General features: G+C 40.9%; 1 protein-coding gene across 3 annotated transcripts in view; it reads right to left on the bottom strand.

The window, feature by feature from the left end:
- Nucleotides 1–22,102, bottom strand: part of LOC122988434 (cyclin-dependent kinase-like 5) — a 41,295-nt gene that overhangs the window by 2,495 nt on the left and 16,698 nt on the right. For 2 of the 3 annotated variants that reach the window (XM_044360716.1, XM_044360715.1), the window contains exons 4-18: nucleotides 12,644–12,689; nucleotides 12,326–12,462; nucleotides 12,099–12,219; nucleotides 11,364–11,423; nucleotides 9,799–9,889; nucleotides 9,482–9,671; nucleotides 8,107–8,187; nucleotides 7,066–7,232; nucleotides 5,804–6,848; nucleotides 5,271–5,372; nucleotides 4,749–4,854; nucleotides 4,164–4,287; nucleotides 3,823–3,928; nucleotides 3,474–3,596; nucleotides 41–208 (exon numbers count right to left, since the gene is read on the bottom strand). In XM_044360716.1, coding sequence (XP_044216651.1) covers nucleotides 41–208; nucleotides 3,474–3,596; nucleotides 3,823–3,928; nucleotides 4,164–4,287; nucleotides 4,749–4,854; nucleotides 5,271–5,372; nucleotides 5,804–6,848; nucleotides 7,066–7,232; nucleotides 8,107–8,187; nucleotides 9,482–9,671; nucleotides 9,799–9,889; nucleotides 11,364–11,423; nucleotides 12,099–12,219; nucleotides 12,326–12,462; nucleotides 12,644–12,689 — 2,667 coding nt within the window. The remainder of the gene's footprint in view (nucleotides 1–40; nucleotides 209–3,473; nucleotides 3,597–3,822; nucleotides 3,929–4,163; nucleotides 4,288–4,748; nucleotides 4,855–5,270; nucleotides 5,373–5,803; nucleotides 6,849–7,065; nucleotides 7,233–8,106; nucleotides 8,188–9,481; nucleotides 9,672–9,798; nucleotides 9,890–11,363; nucleotides 11,424–12,098; nucleotides 12,220–12,325; nucleotides 12,463–12,643; nucleotides 12,690–22,102) is intronic. The other variant, XM_044360717.1, reaches the window with a different exon arrangement.

Raw genomic sequence — 22,102 nt, 5'->3', positions numbered from 1 at the left:
TAAAAACAGAAAACACTTTCATTTCTTCTTTGAGACTAACCGGCGAGTGTGAATCAGACAGTTTCTCAGGTGGCCAGTCCTTGTCCCTGTCTCGGTCTCGCTCTTGGTCCCGGTCTCTGCTCTTGTCACGAGTCCTGTGGCGGCTGCTCTGATGACCCGAGGACCTGGAGGACTTCTGGATGACTGTATCCACCCCATCACTAGGAACCTGTCACATCGTGCATGTAGATATCATTCAAATCAATCAGTTCAAATATACAACCTCACACTTATGATCAAGGTAGGTCCACACAAACTAAAGAACAAGAAATGTGCTTACAAATTGTGTTTTTAGGTGAAATAAGTGTGACATTTCAGCCACAGCCACTTCGTTACAGTGAAGGTTACAGCATACAGATCCTATATCTTATAAAAATGTGTGTTTCTTGTGCACATTTTGTATGTTTGTAGTTTTCCTTACATGTGTGGACCTACCATTGCCATGAGTCTGGTGACAGGTCTTTGCAATATTTGGTCTTGAGTGCAGTGGAGTCTAATAAAAATTAAAAGCTGGAAACTCTGGATTTGTTGATCTGAGGAAGAGGAGAGACAACTCCTCTTGTTTATTGATAAATGAAGCTCTTTGTGTGATATTTGCCACTTATCCAGTCCATGAGAAATCTGAAGCCTGCAATATACACATTACCCCCCTCCATCCCCAACTGCCTGATTCCTCCTGGCCAGATTGCGTTTATTTGTGCTCTGTCATCAGCAGTAACCCTCCTCTCAGAATCTGAACAAACTGCCGCATATAAATAGAAATGTGAAGGGAAGAAAGAGTCTCAAACACCTGTTTCATGCTGAACCATTGCTGCCACTGAGATGGCAGTCAGTTTCACATGTCAAAATGTGTCTGCTTTTATATTTAGCAACTATTTTGTCAGTTGGTACCCCCTCCTTCCAGATCTCTGCTCTATAATCAAGATAAAATGATCTAAAAAATTAACCTAGATAGAAATTGATCAAATGCTTCCATGATACATACACACACACACACACACACACACACACACACACACACACACAGAGTCTCTCTCTTCCTCTCCTACACACTTAATCACACCCCCAGCACACCAATGTGAAATATATATATATATATATATATATATATATATATGTATATATATATAGGCATATTAAGTTTTAAAAAATTTTCAGGCGAGACAGTAACCACTTAGATTTCCAATATGTGGTTAATTCAAATAATGCCTATTTGGAAATTTGCTCCAATGTTTTCGGAGATGTGAGGAGCTGCTGACCGGTTGTGACCAGCTGGTCATCTCAGCTGCTAGCAGCCCGACTCCTGATCGGCCGGTCAACAAGTCGTCATAACGAGGAGAATATAATCTGATGAACTGATCTGTGCAGCTCTTTGGTAATTTATCGCTGGCTCTAATGTCTCTGTAGCATTTTTATATATGATATAATTCCTTTTGGAAGATAAATGTTGGTCTCACAGATGAAATCTAACAATTAACAAAAGGCCCTATTTCAAATCGGCTTCAGTCAAAGCACCTTATTATTATTTCTCACCTGCATTCTGTGAAGATCCCCCCACTCTGCCTCTGATTGGCTAATACCCATTTCCTTTGTTGGTTATGTTGGTTAGGTTTAGGCATGAGGAGTGAGATTGGTTAGGGTTAGGCTAAGAATATCAGGGTCAGAGCCAATCAGAGGCAGAGTAGGGGCGGGTCTTCGCAGAATGTGGGTGGGAGTCAAAGGAGAAAGGTCTATCTGCAGTCTTGCAGACCTACATGACACATCCGCTTCACTACATCACACATCCACTTTACTACACTACATACCCTGCCTGATGTTGTTACCCAAGCAAGTAGCTCCGGGTCTGAAAAGTGAAGCCAATGCGGAAGTGACTTAAACCTGCATTCTATCTAATGGCCAACAGGGGGCAACTCCACTGGCACCAAAAAGAAGTCTGATTGTATAGAAGTCTATGCTTTAAGACGTAGGTACATTGTGACTGCCAAGTCGCTACCACAGCAAAAACGTTAGTTAGGTAACCTCAGATTCAGTAGAGTACAACAGAGTATAGGCATAGCTGTAGCTGTTGCTATTTCAGTGTGTTTTCAGTTCATGAAAGTTTATTGTAACATTTTGGTCGCCTAAAAAGTCTTGTTCTGTGTTTGGTTGTACTAAAAGACCCTCTAATGAGTCAGATGTTCAGTTTTTCTGGTAAATGCATTTTCTTTCAATGGTTTAAAGCCTGTTTTTGCTAGTGAATATTAGCATTAGCATTTTCACAGTTAACCATAGACTGTAAATGCACTGTGCTAACCAAGCTAGCAGCTAGCATTAGGGTCAGCTCCACTCTCTTGCCCAAATATGGTCACTTCTGGCTCCAAAAATCCAAAATGGTGATGGCCAAAATGCCAAACTCAAGGCTTCAAAATGGGAGTCAACAACCCTGACCCCTAACCCTAACCATCCATCACCTCATGCCTAAACCTAACCAAGTGGGTGTGTCATGTAGTAAAGTGGGTGTGTTGTGTAGATACTGTGAGTCTGTAGATAGACCTACTTGGAGCAAAGCCCGGCGCACTTCCTGGGGGCTTGGTCGCCATGTGTCACCACTTCCTGTATCTGTCGTTTCAAATTAAAAGCCCTCTAGCATTTCATACACGATCCAGCCATATACTATATTTTGACCTAGTTTTGTTTTTATTTCATCTCTCTCATATCTTTGTCTTCTCTTTCTTTTCTTTCTCTCCTTAATTGCAAATATTTATTTCTCTAACCGGAGCTTGAGCTTAAAGAAGCCAAATTTCACTGCCTTCAATGTTTGTGCGGCTGTATTGCTGTGCATGTGACAAAGAAAGCTCTTGAATCTTGATAAGCAGCAAAGCTCTGTGTAAGTGTAACCAGACACACAGACAACAGACTCCTTAAAACTTATGTGCTTAACTTAAGCCTGAGCGCTCTCATTCATCCTCAGCTCATAACCAGAGACATGCTGTTAGAGCTGCAGCTGAAATCAGTGGTGACTGATCAGAATCAGACGGACCGACAAAGTGAACACAAAAATGACCAGTCAGATCCATACTTGTGATTGGAAGAAAAATTCCTGAACAGCCCTGCTTTTCATTACATAAAAAAATTCAAAGAGTAAAAGCCGGTTGCAATAAATCTATTATTTAATCTGTTATTTAAATATTCATAGGCACGTCATTGCCTTTTGGGCAAGAGTTGTACTAATGTACTTGAGAAGATGGATCTAGCTGGTTTATGTTGGCAATTCATTATTACATGAATGAACCATATTTCTCAAAACATGTTTATGATATTTAAAAAGAAAACGACTGAAAACGAACTTAAAGCAAAACAATTATGCAGGGTTGATTATTGGTGTTAATGCATGCAATGTTAGATATGAAGCATGGAGTTAGGAGGTGAGTAGGATAGTGTAAAACAGCATGTACCATGGGAGAGGACACTACAGGGAGGACTCTCACAGAGGAGCTATACTTTATGTTATTCTTTGGGCTAAACAGAGGGAAAAGACATTTCTTGATGACAGGAGGCCTTCCATCAGGGACTTCCATCTGTAATATAGAGGCACATGACTGGTGGCACAGGGAAACATGACGCACATGACAACAACAAGAAGTGATTTTATCTCTCAGTAAAGTTGCTATTAAGAGCATTAAACATTTGAAAAGCAGATGAAGAGATATGTAGACAGACAGTACATATGCATGAAATTCTGCATCCAGACATGGTTCAATAATGTTTGAATCGTAGAGTAAAAGTATTTGACATACAACTCACCATTTGAGATTTTTTCTTTTTCTTCTTTATTGCTCTGAAGAATCCCTGCTTTTCCTTTTCTTTGGATGGCTCAGAGGGGTTCAACACTACAGTGTCTGGGCCGGTCCTTGCAGTAAAACATAGAGCAATGAGCATGTTGTCCTGACTAACTGTATAACATTCTTCAACCCACAATCAGACCTGACAATTTGTGTTAAAGCAGCCTTGTCATGTGAGCAGTTTGAAATTTAATCTGACAGTAAATTGTTTCACAGAGCTATGGGCAATGAGCAGATTAGTGTTGTTGTCAATGTAACTCTGGTTTAAGATGATGTTCTTTTGTGGTCATTGGAGATAATTACCAGGGGTCGAAGGCTGGCTGGCGTTTGGAGTGGTTCGTCAAATTGCTGCCGTCCCCTGCCAGGCCAGAGCCACGGCTCTGACCCCTGCTATCATGGAAGGAGTTGTCTGGCCGGGGAGAAGGGACTGTTCAAACAAATACAACAAATACTGTAAGTGCATTCACCTCTTGATGCACCGAGAAAAATCAACAAATTCAGATTCTGCACAGCTGCATCACATTTAGCAGGCTATACCCAGTAGCTCAAAACTATTTTGAAGCACACTGTAGTATCAATAATTATCAGACAAGACTGTGATTGTAACCAAAAAACTCTCAAATATCACTATTGGTACAAGGCTCAAAAAATCTAATATGGCTCTGAATATATAGTATTTTAAAGATCCTATAATCACTTTAAAATTGTACACACAGTGGCTTTAAGTAGGGCCTTATCAGTGGAAATATCTAATTTGTGAGAAATTCTTTTCTCAGCTGCAGTAAACTGTAGTCAAGTGATGCTTAAATCTGAACTGACGTCTTGATCTCGACGGTGCAGCGAAAGAAAGAGAGGCATAGCTAGAGATATCAGTGTGACTAAACCAACCTCTGTAGAAGCTGCCCACCCTCCTAGGCATGGATTCACTGTAGATGTTGCGGTTCTCTTTGGAAGAGCCCCCATCTTCTGTTTGCTGGTCGTGATATAAGCCAACCTGAGTCACAACAGAGGAACTAATCACACTCAGAAGGCCACCTGCTTTGCATGTTTCACTATCTGAGCTGATATTTTTATTTTATTATTCTGAAAGGACAGAAAGAAAAGGGGAGGCTTGTTGATCAGGAAGTGGTCATTATAATAAAACAACAACATCTGTAGAGGCTATAAATGTATTCCAGAGTCAAACTGAAATGTGCTGCCATGACAAGCTTGACTGTGCTATCATAAGTAGTCACATTAGAGGGAAGCAAAGCACACAGTGAAAATGAAGAGGCATCTGATGCGCAGAGACAGAGAAAGAGAGAGAGAGAGAGAGAGAGAGCAGTTCATGACAGCAGTATCCACCCACATCCACACTCTCGGAAGACTGGATGTGGGTGGGGAATGGTGGGTGCAGGCAGAATGTCGGACCTCGCTTTTTTGCCGCTGTGTGTGAAAAGATGCGGTGTTGTCCCTTGTGGAGTCCCTTATTGGGGGTCTGCTGTGGGTGACCTCAGTGGGTGCCTGTTCGCTCTGTTAATGGAGACATGATGAAGCATGAAGTAAGCTCAGCATTGCAGCACACACATGCAAATACACACCGGCACACACTATATATACTATATGTGTATATACAGTATATATAAACATACAGGTAACATGATTTACTGTATATTCTTACAAGAAAGCCACACTCTAAACCATTAAGATGCTGCTGCAGCTATGTTAATCCTGCCATTCCTACAAACCTGGGAAACTGACCAATAAGATCTGGCTAAAAACCTAAACACAGATCCTGATATTTTCAGATGCCACCAGAATAAACCCTGGCTGCATGGTTGCTGAGACTGAGACTGAGGTAGAGTTATCCAACACAACCTGGTGTAGGCATTTGATATGATTAGATCCTGTGGGCTTAGGCTTTCCTTAAGGTTGGAGAGGTTCGATGTGGGCTGATGACTGACCCTGCTCATGTCTTCTTCTCTGGAGGAGCCCCCAGAGTGGCGAGGCAGTGTGCGGTGCTGCAGCTGTGGAGACAGGAGCTGCAGGCTGCTGGCTCTGGTGGGCATGCCCTGCCCCACCACTAGCCCCTCGTCCGTTCCGTGTGTCCTCTGGTGGTCCCTCCGTACATACATGGAGTGGCGGTGCGGCCGTTGCTGGGAGGAGAAGGGGCTGGTGTATCCCTGACCATAAGACATAGGGTCATGCGGGGCGGACAGAGAATGAGCGTGACTTCTTTCGATGCCACTCTCTCCTGGGTCCAGGGCATCTGGCGACTGGGCCTCTTCTGAGGCCTTGTGGCGGGTGGAGGAGCGCCTGTATGACGAGTCCAGCGTGTTGCTCTCTCTGTCCGCGCGCATACTTCCTCTGCCAGCTGTGCCGGGTCCCAGTCTGTCAACTCGGCGGGCTGCTGGGCTGCTCGGAGCTGTGAGGTCAAGGCAGCTGGAGGGGAAATAACGAGATGTAGGCTCATCGGCGTAAAGATGCACATCATTCAAGTTCCCCACTGACTTGGCATCACTAAGCGTGCCGTAGCTCTTTGATAAGTTCAAGTAGGCGAACTTAGAGGAGGACGGCGTGGAGCTGTGAGACTCCATGTAGCTGTGTCGACTGTGTTTCTCCCCTGACTGAAGCGTGTTGGTCTTCCCCTCCACAAAAGAGTGGCGGTTCTGCTGCGAGCGGAAGTTAGATTTGAGGTACTTGGCTCCGGGGCCGTCGGACACCTTGGACCCCAAGTTCATGTCGAAGTCGCCCTTGCTCTTGGCCTCGCCGGGGCTGAGCAGATGAGGCAGGTTGCTGCTGGCCATGTCCATGTTGCACGAGGTGGAGTGGTTGAAGATCTGCGGCTGGTAGTTCTTGGGATGCAGGGTGGGACTGAGGTTGATCGCTGTGGGCATGTTGCCGTTGAGAAAGCCGTCGTTGCTGGGGTGGAGGTCTTCGTGCCGAGGCAAGCTGGAGCACTCTCTGCTGCTGGAGCGGTGGCTTCCTGAGCTCTTTCCCCCGTGGCTCCTGACCAAGAGAAGAAAGGCCAACAGTAAACATACTGCGCATCAGAAAATGTCTGAAATCCTCTAACAAAGGGCAAGATGTCTACATAAATGTCACTACACAGTGACTGCACAGATAATGGCCCACAGGGGGGTTGTTGACAGGAAATAACCGGTTACATTTGCATTAGACATAACAGAGACACAAGCTTAAACTAGCTATAGTGCGCACTGCTGACCTGCTGGGGGTGGTGTTGTCTCCATGGTGAGGTTTTCTCTTGGAGGAGCGTACAGGTGTAGGTGTAGGTGGGCCGGGCCGCTCCACCAGCCGCAGGGTCTGGAAGGCGTGGTGGTTCAGGCTCTGCTCTGTGAGAAAGCGCTCCGTCGGGTTCAGCAATAGCAGGCTCTAACGCACAAAGACACAGAGGAAGCCTGTGAGTCCTCGAGACACCCCGAACATCCAGAGCTCGCAAACAAACTGAACAGTCATGCTATCCTAAGCCATTATCATAAAAGTCAGACTGCTGCATTTAATTGTGTCTTACAGCCACCAAACAAAGATGTGAAATATGATTTGTGACATTTGCTTTTTTCTTACCGGAATAAATATGTTTAATAACCTGTCTCCATATGCTTTAATGAAAGCTGAATCCTGTATGAAGGCACTCAAAATAAAACCTCTGAACTAAAGATAGTTTGTGCCCTCCAACAGCTGCTTTGTTTCCACATAACTAAAAGTTATAGAGGCAGCAACTTTTCTCAGTTCCTTAAGACAAAATCAGAAGCAATTATTCTTTGTGAGCGACGTAGCTTCTCATTGGCAGTTAGCAAACATATTTCATTCAATTAATTTCTAAAGTCGACTCAAGAAAGCCTTCACACTGATTAGTAGTGAGAGAGATGCCTGTCCTTGCTGAAGTCAGTCCTGATGACATTATGTTAGCAGTGAGTCATTATCTGCTGGGAAAAGCGCAAGTGCACAAGCACAGCCCACATTCTTGACATGGAGCTCCTGTTTACAGTGCAGACACAGCAATAACAGCAGTGCTGGAACCAGGATGTGAGCTGAGAGATGCTGAAGCAGTGAGGAGGCATCATGCAGTCACGACATAAAGCGACGATAATGATGTAATTATCACGTCGAAAATTTTAGTTTTCATGGTTACAGTATCCTTTCATGATAGCATGTAAGCAGGAATGAACTGAACCTGAGAAAAAAAAAGGTTAAAAATAAAAACATTCCCTCAGCAGAGAAGCTTTGCCAGACCTGTGATCCCTACCTTCAGCAGGTCCAGCAGGGCTCCGCCGATGATACCAAGGTATCTTCGCTCCAAGGTTTGGGGGTGGTTCACAGCAGGGAACTAAAAGAAGAAACAGTGAAAAATAGTACAGTCAGAAATGTTGCCAGAACAAATGTTCGAGAGATAAATGATCAAAGAATCAGTACTGTGTAGAAAGACAGGAATATCAGCCACCTGTAGTGTGTACAGAGCAGAGTATGTGTAATGATGTTTTTGTTGCATGTTTGCATCCAATATTATGCAAATGAGATGATGCTCTAAAAGTGTGTGTTAATTGAGATTATAACCTTTCTTCTTCTTTTTATATAGTAGTTTTTTTAAAATATTGGTTTCTTGTGATGTTATCCTGTAGACGTTACCACTCCTGAAATTAAATTCTGACCGAGAGCACCGTTTTCTTTCACATCCGATCTCCTTATATCAAACTTTTATTTTCATAGATTTAAGAAAGATTCTGCCTGTCGTGAAACTGTTGTTTGCCAAAAAGACATCCAGAAGCTGTTCATTTTACATCACAAGTTTGCAAGTGTTACAGAAAGCACAACGTAGGTGGCCAACATGATGAAACAATCATCAAACATACTGTGTTCAATCACGAGTGTCGTGCGGTTTCTTTCTGGTCTGCTACATAAATATTTCAACAAAAACACAATTCTCCTCTCAGTGCTAGTCAGTTCAGACAGGGTGACGCTCTCTACTTATTTGAATAAGAGCAGGCATAGAAATTTTGTATAAGATTGTGGATTTTTTTTTCCTTGAGTAAGTACTAACAATAGCAGGTGTTTGATGTTTATTCAAGAAATATCCCCGTCCACCAATTGCCCCACAGGTCTCCGACATTTTTAAAAATGCAGCGTTATCAAGCAGGAGCCTGATTAATGAGTATTCGCTGTCAGGGATTCACCAGGGGGCAGTTTGCAAAGTAATAATTATATCCTGAGGCGTGGGCAGGGAGGGGAAAGGGAAGGATGACCAGGGTCTGTTGTACCATCAGCCTACCTCAGAAGACTTATCACAGCCTTCCTTCACAGAGCATACAGGATACAGGATACATGATACACGATGAGTCATTGTGATCCAATCAGTCACGGCACAGCAAACTCAGCCAGGAAAAAAAAAAACCAAAAAAAAAAAAAAAACCCAAGCAGAGTGTGCGGAGACAGCAAGGAGAGAAAATAAATAAGGGAAGGAGAAAAGAGGAGGAGGAGGCAGAGAGAGAGACTGCAAACGAAGATGAAGTGAAGAGCGATGGAAGAAAAAGAGGAAAAGGAGCTGTAATAGGAGCAACATGAATCATCTGGGTTAAGCGGAGTGAGGGTTAGGGGTAAAAACTGTGAGAGTGGCCTGACGTTACCCGTAGCCCATGGAAGCGGGGGTTGTTATAGAACAGCTTCATCTGCTCTGGTGGCAGAGGTCCCAACACTTTCTGGATGGTGAAGAGTTGGTCAATCTCACTCTCTCCTGGAAACAGAGGCTGCCCATCACTCAGCTCTCCTAAGATGCAGCCCACTGACCACATGTCCACTGCCTTCCCGTAAGGAGCCCTGGGACCAGAGATTTAAGGGGTTGGTGATGGAGGCCAGGTATAAGATTAGATACTAAAAGGAAATGTCAGCGTAGTTAACTGTTTACCATCCACTAGATAAAGCTAAAAGAAAATACTGGACGTACCCAAGCAGGAGTTCGGGAGAGCGGTACCATCTAGTGGCCACATACTCGGTGTAATTCGCATCAGTCCCCTCAGAGAGATTACGTGCAAAGCCTGGTAAGAGAAGACAGAGGAAGCAACATAGTACAATGAGGAGCTTTTTGATATACTCTACATGCTGAGACATCTAAAAAGGATTTCAGCTGGACACCTCTTTGTGCACTCATTATGATTCAAAGGTATAAGTCATTGAAGTAGTTGAGTTAAGTAAAAGCTGCACTCAGATACTCAGAGAGTTGATGAGTCCTCTGAGAATACATTGTACTGGTAAAAGGAGCAATATTGATCTTACTTACGGTAATCACTTCCTTGCTAAGAGTTATATGAGAAAATTGGGTCTTATCAATCTTCTCATCTTACTCTCGGTAAGAGAGTGAATAATCATACTTCCCAAAATGTCAAACCTTTCCTTTAAAAACATTTTAAGGAAACGTTAAAGTCCTCCTCCGTGCAAAATTGTGTTTTGCTTATTGTAACTTCACTTGAATGTTTGAGCTTCACTGTGCAGAATGATGCAGATTGGCACAAAAAGGTTGTTTTCACATTCATCTGCTGAACGGGGAAAATTTCTCTTTCATCACCAAATCTCCAAAAGTACCTATGAATGTATATCACAAGTACCTATATCACAAGTATTTTAGCCAATCATGGACCAGTATGCAGATTATTCAAGTGTTATGTGGAAACTTGAAACCTCCAGTGCAAATACACTGAGAATGGACTTTTCATAGAAGTAGGAGACAGCTTGTGTGTTGTATTTTAACTTTTGAAAAATATTTACATATTCATAGATTCTGGATTTTTCAATGAGGGAGGAGTAGATGTAATTTTAAGAAAAACGTTAATTGTCAGAACAATGACGTAAAGAGTTAATTGAACTTTTTGAACAAATGATTATTCCCAGCAGAGACTTTTTATACGTCTTAAAACATGTCTGGGTTCTTTAATAGGAAGAGGAAATATAGTGATGGATCACTCAATATACCTGTTTGAATGAGATTTTCATTTCCAGTTTGTTCATTTTTCCAAGCTGCTTGCACCGACTTTCAAAATCAAAACGACATACAATGAAAATAAATGTGCAGTGGGACAAATGTAAAAACTCACAGTGGAGTGTGTGTGGCCTATGACTGTTCTCTCAATGCCTTTGGCTGACACAGAGCAAACAGCAGGTCTTCAGTCTCTCACTCCAGATTGCCCACATGATGTTGGCTATGCCATGTTTTCCATGCCCCCCCCCTCCCAGTTTTGTTGTGGTGCCACCAGATTGAATCAACGCATGATTAGCCTCTTGTGTTCCAACACGTTTCATTAATTCATATGAGGGAAGAATGCACAGCAGCAGCCTGAGAGGGCTACACACAGAGCTTTAGACAACTGGATGAAGCCTGCAAGCAGCCCTGCTGAAGCACTGGTTTCACCCAAATATAGTCTCTGTTGAAAATACTCCTTTTACGTCACAGCTCTGACTTTTTGGCTAACTTTCTTACAGCTCTTAAGAGTATGAGTATTTTATAGAGGAGCTCACCAAAGTCACATAATTTGAGTACGTCATCAGAGCTGATGAGAAGGTTTTCTGGCTTTATGTCTGAGGAAGAAGCAGAGCACAGATGGAGAGTAAGACAACACATAAGCTGGTGAGGGGCATCATCATTACATCATCACTACCATCATTCCTGCTCCTCTTGTTCATGTGTCTCATTGAGAAAACTGAAAATGTAAATGATTTATCCTCATAAAAAAATACTACAAAGAATCAGAAAAATCAAAAACTATTGGTGAAAACGCACATATTGTAAAGAAGCATAAGTTATACATCAAATCCCTAAGTAACAATGTCATGTACAGTATTTGTGCCTGGATATCCCACAGGCCATTTGGATGCCTGCTCTGTTGCTATCGGTGTGCCAAAAGCTCACATGGGCCATCTGGTTTCCTGCTCTGCTGCTACTGATTCACCAAAAGCTACGTCTTGTGAAAAATCAAATGGTTGGTTAAAACACATCAGAAAACCTATGAAGCCATAGTTTCAGGAGAGACAATTTTTATGTCATTATTTTACACAATTTTCAAAAGATATGACAACTGTTGGTCTAGTTGTCAAAATGATGGTGCCAGTGGTAAATACTGCACACTCTGGACCTGCATGAGCCTCTTCCAGCTTAGGATCAGAATCGGCTCTTCTCTGCCTCACTAACACTGTCCCTCTCCGTGTTTTCATTATGTGATCTGAAAAAGAAAACTAAATAAAAAGAGATTTTACCCCGGTGAACAATGTCATGCTTATGGCACCAGTGAATTGCTTTGATTAACTGGTAGATGTAGCTGCGAGCTTTCTCAGTCGGCACACCGTTTGGCAGCTCCTCAAGCAGCTCAAGCATGTTCTAAAAAAGACAAGAACACAACCAAAATGTCAGGATGAAAAAAACAACCAACATCAACAAAATCAGTGTAGACTTCATGAAGGACTGGTGTGTAGAAGAATCCTACCTTTTCCACATACTCAAAGACAAGATACAGCTTTCCTCTCCTGCGGAAGGCCTCTTTCAACTCAACAATGTTCTCCTGCTTGAGGGTGCGGAGCATCTTAAGCTCCCGGAGTGTTGTTTCTTTAACCTCCTCATTTTCTGCATGGAGACAGAGGGGAAATCAGGACCATATGAGCTTACTTGAGATGAGGATGAAATGCATCTCAACACAAATTAAGATGATAAACGGAGATGGCCGTATAGACACTCAATACAAACCTTTGTTTTACAGTACAATAAAAATATGAGTGTTCCTCATCAGAGAAAAGACCCCTCTTACCTTCACTGTCTTTGAATTTCTTAATGGCCACAATTTCATTGGTGTCCTGCAATGAAAACACAGAGCAACTAATAAGAAATTAAACCCTCTGGTCATTGCTGCGATCAGTACATCATGTGCAAACAACAGCAGACTGAAAAGCGCAGTATCATTACTGCTGCTTTTATAGAACTACTGCTGTTTTTATATGACAATAAGTGGACAACACAGTTTTGTATTCATCTGTGTGAGCTATAAAAGATACAAGGAAAAATATAAATGGTTGCACCTTTAGATACAAACACGTTTAAGCACAAATCTTCAAACAAGATCACCTGATTACATAGATTATTGCACAGACACACACACACACACACGCACACACGCACACACACACGCATATATACATTTTCTAATCTTTTCTTTTTTTATTGTTTTATCTTTCCATGCTTTTTTCAAATGACAGAGTTAGATATAGAGCTGCAATGATGAGTCTATTAATCAATTAGTCAATCTACTGAAAATTATTCGACAACTAAATTACTCATTGAAGTAATTTTTCAAGCAACATACCCCAACTTTTATGATTACAGGTTCTCTAATGTGAGAATTAAGTGCTTTTCTTAATCTCACATTATATTAAACTGAATATTTTAAGGTTTGATGGTCATACAAAACAAGACATCTGATGAGTCACCTTGGAGCCTTTGAAACTGGGATAGACATTTACACTGTTTTCTGATTTTTATAGACCAAACGATTAATTGAGAGAATAATCAGCAGATTAACTGATAATAAGAATCATTATTGGTCACAGCCATAGCCTAACAGAAAAAATCACTTCACACAGACAATGCACCCCATGAAAAGGGTCGCAAGTAAATTGCATTTCATATTAAAAGGTCACAAACAAAAAGTTTGGTACAATTTTTCTACATGAATGATTCACTGGTGAAAGATTCTGCAAAAACAATCTTCAAATATTTGCCATTTGTTTACAGGGATGAGTGACATAGAATTATCAAGAATATATGGAGAAAATGGAGAAATTCAGACCTTATCTGGTTGAGAAATCACCACTGAGTCACAGTTTTACTGAGACACTTCTCATTATTCCTCCATGAAGTTCTCTGCGAGAGACGCCCCACCACTAGCCCCGTTTCTCGACATGTCCTAGTTAGGCCTGGTATTTTCTGCCTATGGCTCAGAGCTGTGCTCCAGTTCCCCTCCACCCCCCCCTCAGAAAGCCAAAGGCAGCATCGCACCACTCCAACATGGATCACAGTGAGCAGTGAGTCCTCCTCCCAGCATGGAGAAAAATAAGATGACTCACAGCAGGGTCAACTTCATGGGCATCACTGTACTGTGCACATGTAATATAGCTTAAGTGAAGGTAGATGATGTGCATCAGAGTATAAATTTAATAACCTGTTATATGCCTAAATCATTTTTACTAGCGCAGGAAATAAGAGCTTTTCAGTAGCTACACTGCATTTCTTTTCTTCTAACAGGCAGTCTTAGCTCCTGTGTCTTTAAGGCTCCCCTCCTGATGAGCCCACTCTGTTCTGATTGGTCAGCTTCCAGGAAGCCTGCTGACAGGCAGCCATATCAGTCGTGTTAAGTTACTGCCGATGAAAACCCAATATTTTCTGCTTTTGCCACTTCATATCAAAAGCTTTTAAATTATTAGATTTTTATTGTGAAGAATTAAAGGAAATAAAATGTGTTCCTCATCGAATTAGCAGAGCTTTGTTAGCGGCACTACAAACTGGGCAACACAACGACATATGGAGATATTTAGAGCTCTTTGGTCAGTGGATCAGTTAGAAATAATACAGAGAGGATTACTACAAGCAGAAACAGTCACAGTGATGATGATGTTTGATGAAGAGCTGCAGACGACCAGCACACCTCCAACAGGTAAACTACTTATTTTATTTTGCCCCAAAACAACGGAAAAATGCCATAATGTTAGCAGAGCGGAGCAGTGAACTTGCGCGCTGTACGTGGAGCAGATGACCACATAAAGAAATCCATCATGAGCTGACGTCAACTCAGGCTGAAAGTAGAAAAAACTGTTGGAATCCAAGCATTCAGAGCAGTCTGAAGCAGGTGCTTTCTGATCACAGGGATTACTTCTACATATGTTTACCTCATTATCTGACACTTTGGCCACATTTAATTAGAGCTGCCACAGTTACCACATTACAGCAGTAACGCACTCACGTAACACCCACCGCAAAGTCAAGCTGATCACTGCTTCACTGCTGAATGAGTGGCTCAAGTGATGGGACATAGTTATTCTCTCAGGCTTGACATAAAGAATGACATGCCTGCCGAATGCCGACCAATATTCCTGCTGCAAAGTTGGCCTCTTAATGACAAATTGGAATAAAGATAGACATTTAGACTATAGAGGCTATATAGAATAGACTACTACGGGAATAAATGCATTTGAAAAGTTTACCGTGTTGGTTCAAATATAACACTGGAAATACGTGTGAAAAAGTGGGGTCATCTTATATTCGGGGTCTAGACAATTATGTGTTCACAACATATTCTTTTTGAATGGATAAAGTAAACTGACTCCTACATGGATTGTTGCATTATGGGTTGTTTGTAGTATTAATGTATTAATGTTGCTAGGCTAACGAGTGTCTTAAAGCCTGTTTATTGTGAGTGTGTTAGAGTCAGTCAGCACTAAAAGTGTTTTGTTAGTTCAGTTTAACCTGCAGGAGTTTCTGAAGGCTCGTGTAATGTGTTTTTTCGAGTGAAAATGAGTCCAAAGCGTCTTCCAACATCTCAGCTGCAGAAACGGAATATGTCAAGCTGCCAAATACCACTGTCACAGATGATAAAGAGCTCAAACAGACAAACAGGCAGTCTTATAAATGAGGAAATAAATTTTGACCACTTCCAAGAGCCTGGTAGGAGAGTGTGTGTGTGTGTGTGGGGGGGGGGGGAGGGGGGGGGGGCGCCTTATACTCAGGCCAATACAGTATTTAAGAACCAATTATTTTATAACATCTGAGTTTTAGTTTTTTTTTATGGTGGTTTCTGTTTGAATGGCTTTGTTAATTTATGCAGTCATGAAAAAATCAATATCATGGCAGCTCTATGTTTAATATGAACATCTGACTTTGGAACATTATATAGTGTATATGACTGAAAATAAGGAAAAGCATAATAGGTCCCCTTTAATATTTTCTCTCATTAACTAATCTCTAATGTGTGCCTTGATGTAAAATGGAAAATGTTTTATTAAAAAGGAATTACACTTACAACAAAGTGTTGGGGAGCTTGTTTACTTGGTTCATGTAACCATGGTGGCTGCTTGACCTCAGTCCCACCCAGATTCCATCCATTTGCCAAAAAGCAGCAAACCTAAATCCACATTCCAAAACTTCTGTTTGGAAACCTATTCTTGTCATTACAAACACTACAATCATGTTTTTGCACAGTCTATGAACAGGACACAGTAGCATACTTATCATGGCAGAGGGAGGAGGAATTAAATCTACAAGCAGTGTGAGCCCTTGCACTTCATGTGCGTCGGAGGAAGCTGCAGTCAAGGTATCGCTACTGGAGGTTTGTAAACACAGCCCTGAATTTTCAGGATTATTGGATAATATATTATTTCTTGTGTACAGTATGTGGCGCTGTAGAGGACATAATGGAAATTGTGTATACGTTTTATGAACTATGTGTCCTTTAGGCTTCACTTCCTGTTACTAGTAGGCAATACTACATAAGTGAAATATTAATGCAGCAACACATTTACCAGAGTCCAACTGACATGAATATATATATATTTTTGGACATTGCATATAGGAGATCACTTAACTATCACTTCCTGTGTCCACTATGTAGTCTCATTAAACATTTATAATAAATGTTTGGTCAGACAATGGAGGAGAGGGTTCAGCACTATTTCACAAGAGCTTCACTGGTGCTGACAACATTGATCCGCTCCCTAAAGTTGTGAAGGATTCTAAAGTTAGTCATTACATCGTGCACTTGCTATCACCACCACCTCCACAGAACACCACCCAAATAGTGACTTCACGACTCAATAGACCCAGAGGGAACCTGTTAGAATTCTTTGCTCCAATTCACAGCACATTACATCAGTCACTGAAGTCAGTTCATGTTATTTGTGCTTCAAGTACAAAATGCGTTGCAGTCAGAACAGGAAATGAATGTTTAGTATAAACCTAATAATACAGCACGTGTGTTCATACAGATCTCTCATTTATTAACAGCCATTCAGAGTAACTTATAACAGTCAGATAAGTTTTGCAGTTTATTATGTGTGCATGTTCACGTTGGAGGGATCAGTGCAGCACGCCGGCTGCTCTGAACCTTTTTGTGTAACATTTTATTTTAAGCTCATTAGGAATTCCCATGTGGCGATGGACTGCTAGGCTCTTTTATGTGGGAGAGAAACCAAGCTGGGTAAATGATTATTTACTATGAACATGCTTTCCCTCTCCCACAACGTGAATAGCACGGATTAAGCACTTCTGTCAAACCAGACCACCTATTCTATACCACCTAAAGTCAGGCACCCTGAGGTACAACATCCACTGTGCTGCATATCCAAGACAGCAGGGTACAGAGTGAGGCAACTTTATCATACAGACTGATAGCAAAGGACTGATACAGAGCGCATAAAATTACACATGCTCTATTATGTGTAAAGCTTTAAGGAAAGGATGTAAACTGCCACAAAGTTGACTAGTAATTAGGCCACCTAATGCTGCTTTTCTCTCTCTGGTTTGAAACTTTTATTTACAACCCAATTACTGATGTCACTGTAGGTGTTTTGTCCTTGACAGCTGCTGGAAGACATCTGCTGTGACATCAATGACTGGAATATGGCCACAAGTGCAACATGCATCAAAGTTTCAACACGGGACGGAGTGCAGCGGCAGTTTTTCTGCCCTCTGAGATTAAGTCGTGATTTAATCTTATAGGATTATTTTTCGGTTTTGCCCTTTTTCAAAGCTCAAAATTCAAAGTGGAGCGAGACAGAACAGAGGCAGAGAGATGGGGACGACATGTGACTAAGTTCCTGAATCAGATTTGGATACAAGATGTCACTAAAACATCTGTTTCATAACTACACTGCTTACTGGAAATAACAAAAGACATCAAATTAATCACTAAGTTATTTATTGGACATAATATTGATTAAAGCAAGATTATCAACAGTCCTACAAGCATTGTGCTGTCATACTTTTCATCTGGTTTGAAGTGTGTGCTCCTATGGCTTTAATAACTTTGTTTTTGTGTTAATGATGATTTTCTACACAGATAATAATATCACCAGATTCATAATACCAAAATCGTGTGTCATGTCTCTATCAACATTGTCCAAATAAGGAGATCAAATATGAACTGCTTGACTGTTAAATGTGTTAATAACAGTCTGGTGGATCTCTGGGATGATGGGCACTTATAGTGCAAAGCCAACAAAATGTTCAGCTGTTAGTGGGGAAATGAACTCTAACAAAAACACAACAAGGGACTGCAAATGTATTTCTGTTGCAACTCAAACTTTTGCTCTACTTACATATACACAACAGTCCCAGTAATGACTGGCTTTTCTTTTCAGGCCCACTGATAGTCTCTCACCAGCAAGGAGATGTTCAACATGATAGCAACAAAAAAGACCCCACAAATCACTGAAGAAAAACTCCTATAGACTTCAAGATCAGAGCATACTTTAAACTCTGAATGGACATTAAACTCAGAGTGGAGGGAGCAGCGTGATGCACTTTCAGTTTTCAGTTTTAAGTGTATGGAGTGAGCATATAGGAATGTTTATCACGGTGTCATGTGCCCTTGATGTTTTTATTTATCTTTCATATTGTCAATGAGGTCAACAGGTCAATAAGGAGCCACAACATAAGGCACAGAGAGAATAGGAATGGGAAGGACTGACCATGTTATCTGTTGCCAACAGAAATCCATCCCTGCATCCATTTACACAAGAGAATCTCAATCAGCAAAATCAGACCTATAGGGTTATTCACAGTAACATGACCCTGTGTTGTTTGATAATAGTTCACCTCATGGTATATGCCATGACAAGTGACACTACAAATGCAAATCAGCCATGAAAAGAGAGGGCTTGACAACAACTTGGATCAAATCAAAACAAAAGACAGCCAAGGTGACCGTCTCAGATGCAGCTTTTCCTTGTCAAGTTCCAAAACATTTGAGAATCAAACTTTTTATTAAACTAATTTACAGGATATCCATTGTTAGCATTATAATGACTGTGACTGGAAAAAAAAAACTTCAGAAAGAGACCACGTCCAGCATGTGAGAATCCAGTCACAAAGGGTACATCAACAGGTGGACTGGCACAGACAGTCTGTGTTCAGAATTAGACTTGAAATAGCCTCCATCTATCAGGGGACAATGAGGACGCGAACATTCAGACAGGAAACTTGTGTCCCCTCTACATCTTTCTGTCTCTCTCTCTCTCTCTCTCTGGCTCCAGATAGGACCACATAGACAAGTGCTCCACTCAAGGTGACCCATTTAATGCTAGATGTGAAAGTCCTTTTTTCCTCTCCTGTCCCAGTTTCTGTTCACTGGGTGCAAAAATAACTGTTCCCTTCAAAGGGGGCGGATAGACTTTTTTTTTTTTCCTCCACTAAATAAATCTAGATGTTACTGACAGCCACTCAGCTTATTTAGGAGGAATAAAATCTAAGCCTACAGCATCACTTCTATTATCTGTGATAACAAGGCGCCATCAGTTATGCAAGCAAAAAGCTGAAGCGATACTAAAATAATAGATTTAAAAAAAACATTTATGATCAAGACAGGACAAACAACAGATGACTGCAGAGCTGTGGTGACTCACTGGATGCTACATGGCATCTCCTAAAACAGCGATGAACTTAATGGATCTAATCAATACACTAATTACTAATTCTTGTATTGCTGTGTTATATCTCCATTTAACAACTTAAAATCACTAATAAAAGCGATGCAAACATTTAGGAATCATTTCCAGCAGTTAATGGATTTCCTCTCAGTGCACAAACTGACGTGACGTTAAAGGGTAAATCATCCGTGAGTCACACAGCAGAAAAGTGTTTCACTATTATCTGTAAGTTGAAATTAGTGACATCACAGCAGGTCAGCTTCTAGACCAACAAAGCAAAAATCAACTAGTTTAGTGATCGCTTTTTAAAAGTACAGGTTAAAAAGTTAATAACACACATTGTCGTACAAATAAATTAAAGGAATGGTTCAACAGAAGACTGATACTTGTAATAGCAAAATGTCAAACTGTACAGCATTAAACAAAAGAGAATAACATGTTAAATAGTGAGCTTTAGAAGTGCTGCTAGGTGGATTTTGTTATCTTTGGACAGATCTATGCTAGCTGCTTCTCCTTGTTACAGTCTTTATGTTAAGCTAAGCTAACCAGCCACTAGCTTCATATTTACCAGAGAGAGTAAAGTGATATCAATCTTCTTATCCAACTCTCATCAAGAAAGTGAATAAGCCTGTATTTCCAAAAACAGTCCTAAAGTATTACTTTACGCATCAGTGCCCTTGAAAATTTTGACCACATTGATTTTTAACAATAGAAACATCATTAAGCATACTTTGCACCAAATATAATCTTTTTAATCTGTGGTGAATGTATCAGGCCATATAATTTCATCATAAATGTAAACGTGAGTTCACAACTTGACATTGTCTCTGTGTTTATTGTAGCTGACGACAGTAACAGGAAGTTAGGAGCAAAAGTGGAACAAACAAAAAAATTAGCAGGTCGCATTGAGTCAATGCACAACAGTGCAGTAACTGTTGCTCTCTGTCATTAAATGTGGATTTACTCTTAAGGGATTATTTCTAGGAACTTCTTTGCCTTTATTTGGAAGTTCAAAGTCAGAGAAATGGAAATACTTTGGTGATTAATTTACTCTTTAATATGGGACAGAGAGCAGATAACTGGTACACACAATAAGTCAGGTGCTTGAGGCTGAGAGCGATACACCATAGAGGAAAGTATGGAGTATCATTCTGAAAAATACCACCGACTGGATTGTAACTACTGCTTCACCATTGGCTGAGCATGTTCACTAAGAATGGCTTAACGTTGGCATGTGTCTCTGGCCCTCAGGGGTTCCGTGAACCTAAACCATGCCAGGAAAATACAACCCCACGCCATACTAGAGCTGCCAGGAGCCTTCACCATGAGAAGCGAGCATTGTGCCTGTAGACTCCTTTTGGCATGTGCCACATATGTTCTTGCTCAATTTCTAATAATAGGATGACTCATGTGATCGCTTTCGCTTTCCACTTCTCAGGAGAACACTTGCTGTGTTATTTGCACTTTAACTCGACAATTTGCTTGTTGCCATTTAATAAAAGGACTGAATATGTAGTGCAACATGACCACGCTGTGTTTTCTACAGGACACTCTAAATAAAACTGTCTACTTACTGTATGAGGGAAAGTGATTGTTTACTTAGTTGTCTGTTGCTTCATGCGTGTCAGCTAATGCATAGCCATCCCTGTCAAGAGATATTTTTATCTATAATCAACTCAAGCTTATGTCTTTCCCTTCGATTTTCATGCCTACATCAAATTAGCCTCTGTTCTCATGGAACTTCAGGTTCAGCAGTCTTCCTCCTCCTGTTTAAATCAGTTTCAGTTTTTACAACAAAGTTTCAATAGGTAAAAGGCTTTGTGCAAAGAGCTAAACGTCCTTGCTAAATTCTTAGCTTTAAACACAAGAAATAACATGCTCAAATATCAAAGTACAGCCACCTGATATTAGCCTCAGTTAGTGTAAAAACACACATTTTGTGGCTGATACAGAAAAGAAAATATAAACTGATGCAAAGAAGAACAATAATAATCATCATTTTTGCTTTTTCAATATGTAGGATTTGCTGTAGCAAAGGAACAAGAACAAGAAATCCTCATCATTTCAAATATTTATGTCCATGTAAGCCTTTTTCTTGTTGCTATTTATATAATTTATATATAAGTAAATGCGACATGCATGATACATGATGCATTACCTCATGTGATTTTAAGAGCTCTGAGATTTTGAGCTCAGAAATCAAAAAGTAGTACAGCAGTTAAAAAATGTGCTGTGAAAATTGCGTAAAACCAACTGTAAACTGTCATAAAATGCAGTGACTGTGTGTATGTTATCTGGATAATAAACATGCTCATAGATTTGCATTTACACCTGCTGTCTCTCTGCTTTCTCGTCTGCATTCTGTCAACACTGTAATGGGATCTGATTTTAAATGTGCAGTATGCCAAGCACGCAATTAGGTAAGGAGGTAACAAGCCCATATACTGTCAACAAAAGCCATGTTCTCACATTTTTTGTAGATGATGACTCCTCACACACACCTGCTCTGAAATCTCCTTCAAGATCTCTTGAAGCGGTGCAGCAGTCGTCACACGCTACCATGAAACATTGATTTT

The sequence above is a fragment of the Thunnus albacares genome, chromosome 9 (genome assembly GCF_914725855.1).
Source record: "Thunnus albacares chromosome 9, fThuAlb1.1, whole genome shotgun sequence".
In the NCBI taxonomy this organism is placed as follows: Eukaryota; Metazoa; Chordata; class Actinopteri; order Scombriformes; family Scombridae; genus Thunnus; species Thunnus albacares.
Note: the sequence above shows the minus strand (reverse complement) of the source record. Positions and strands in the feature narration are given on the sequence as shown.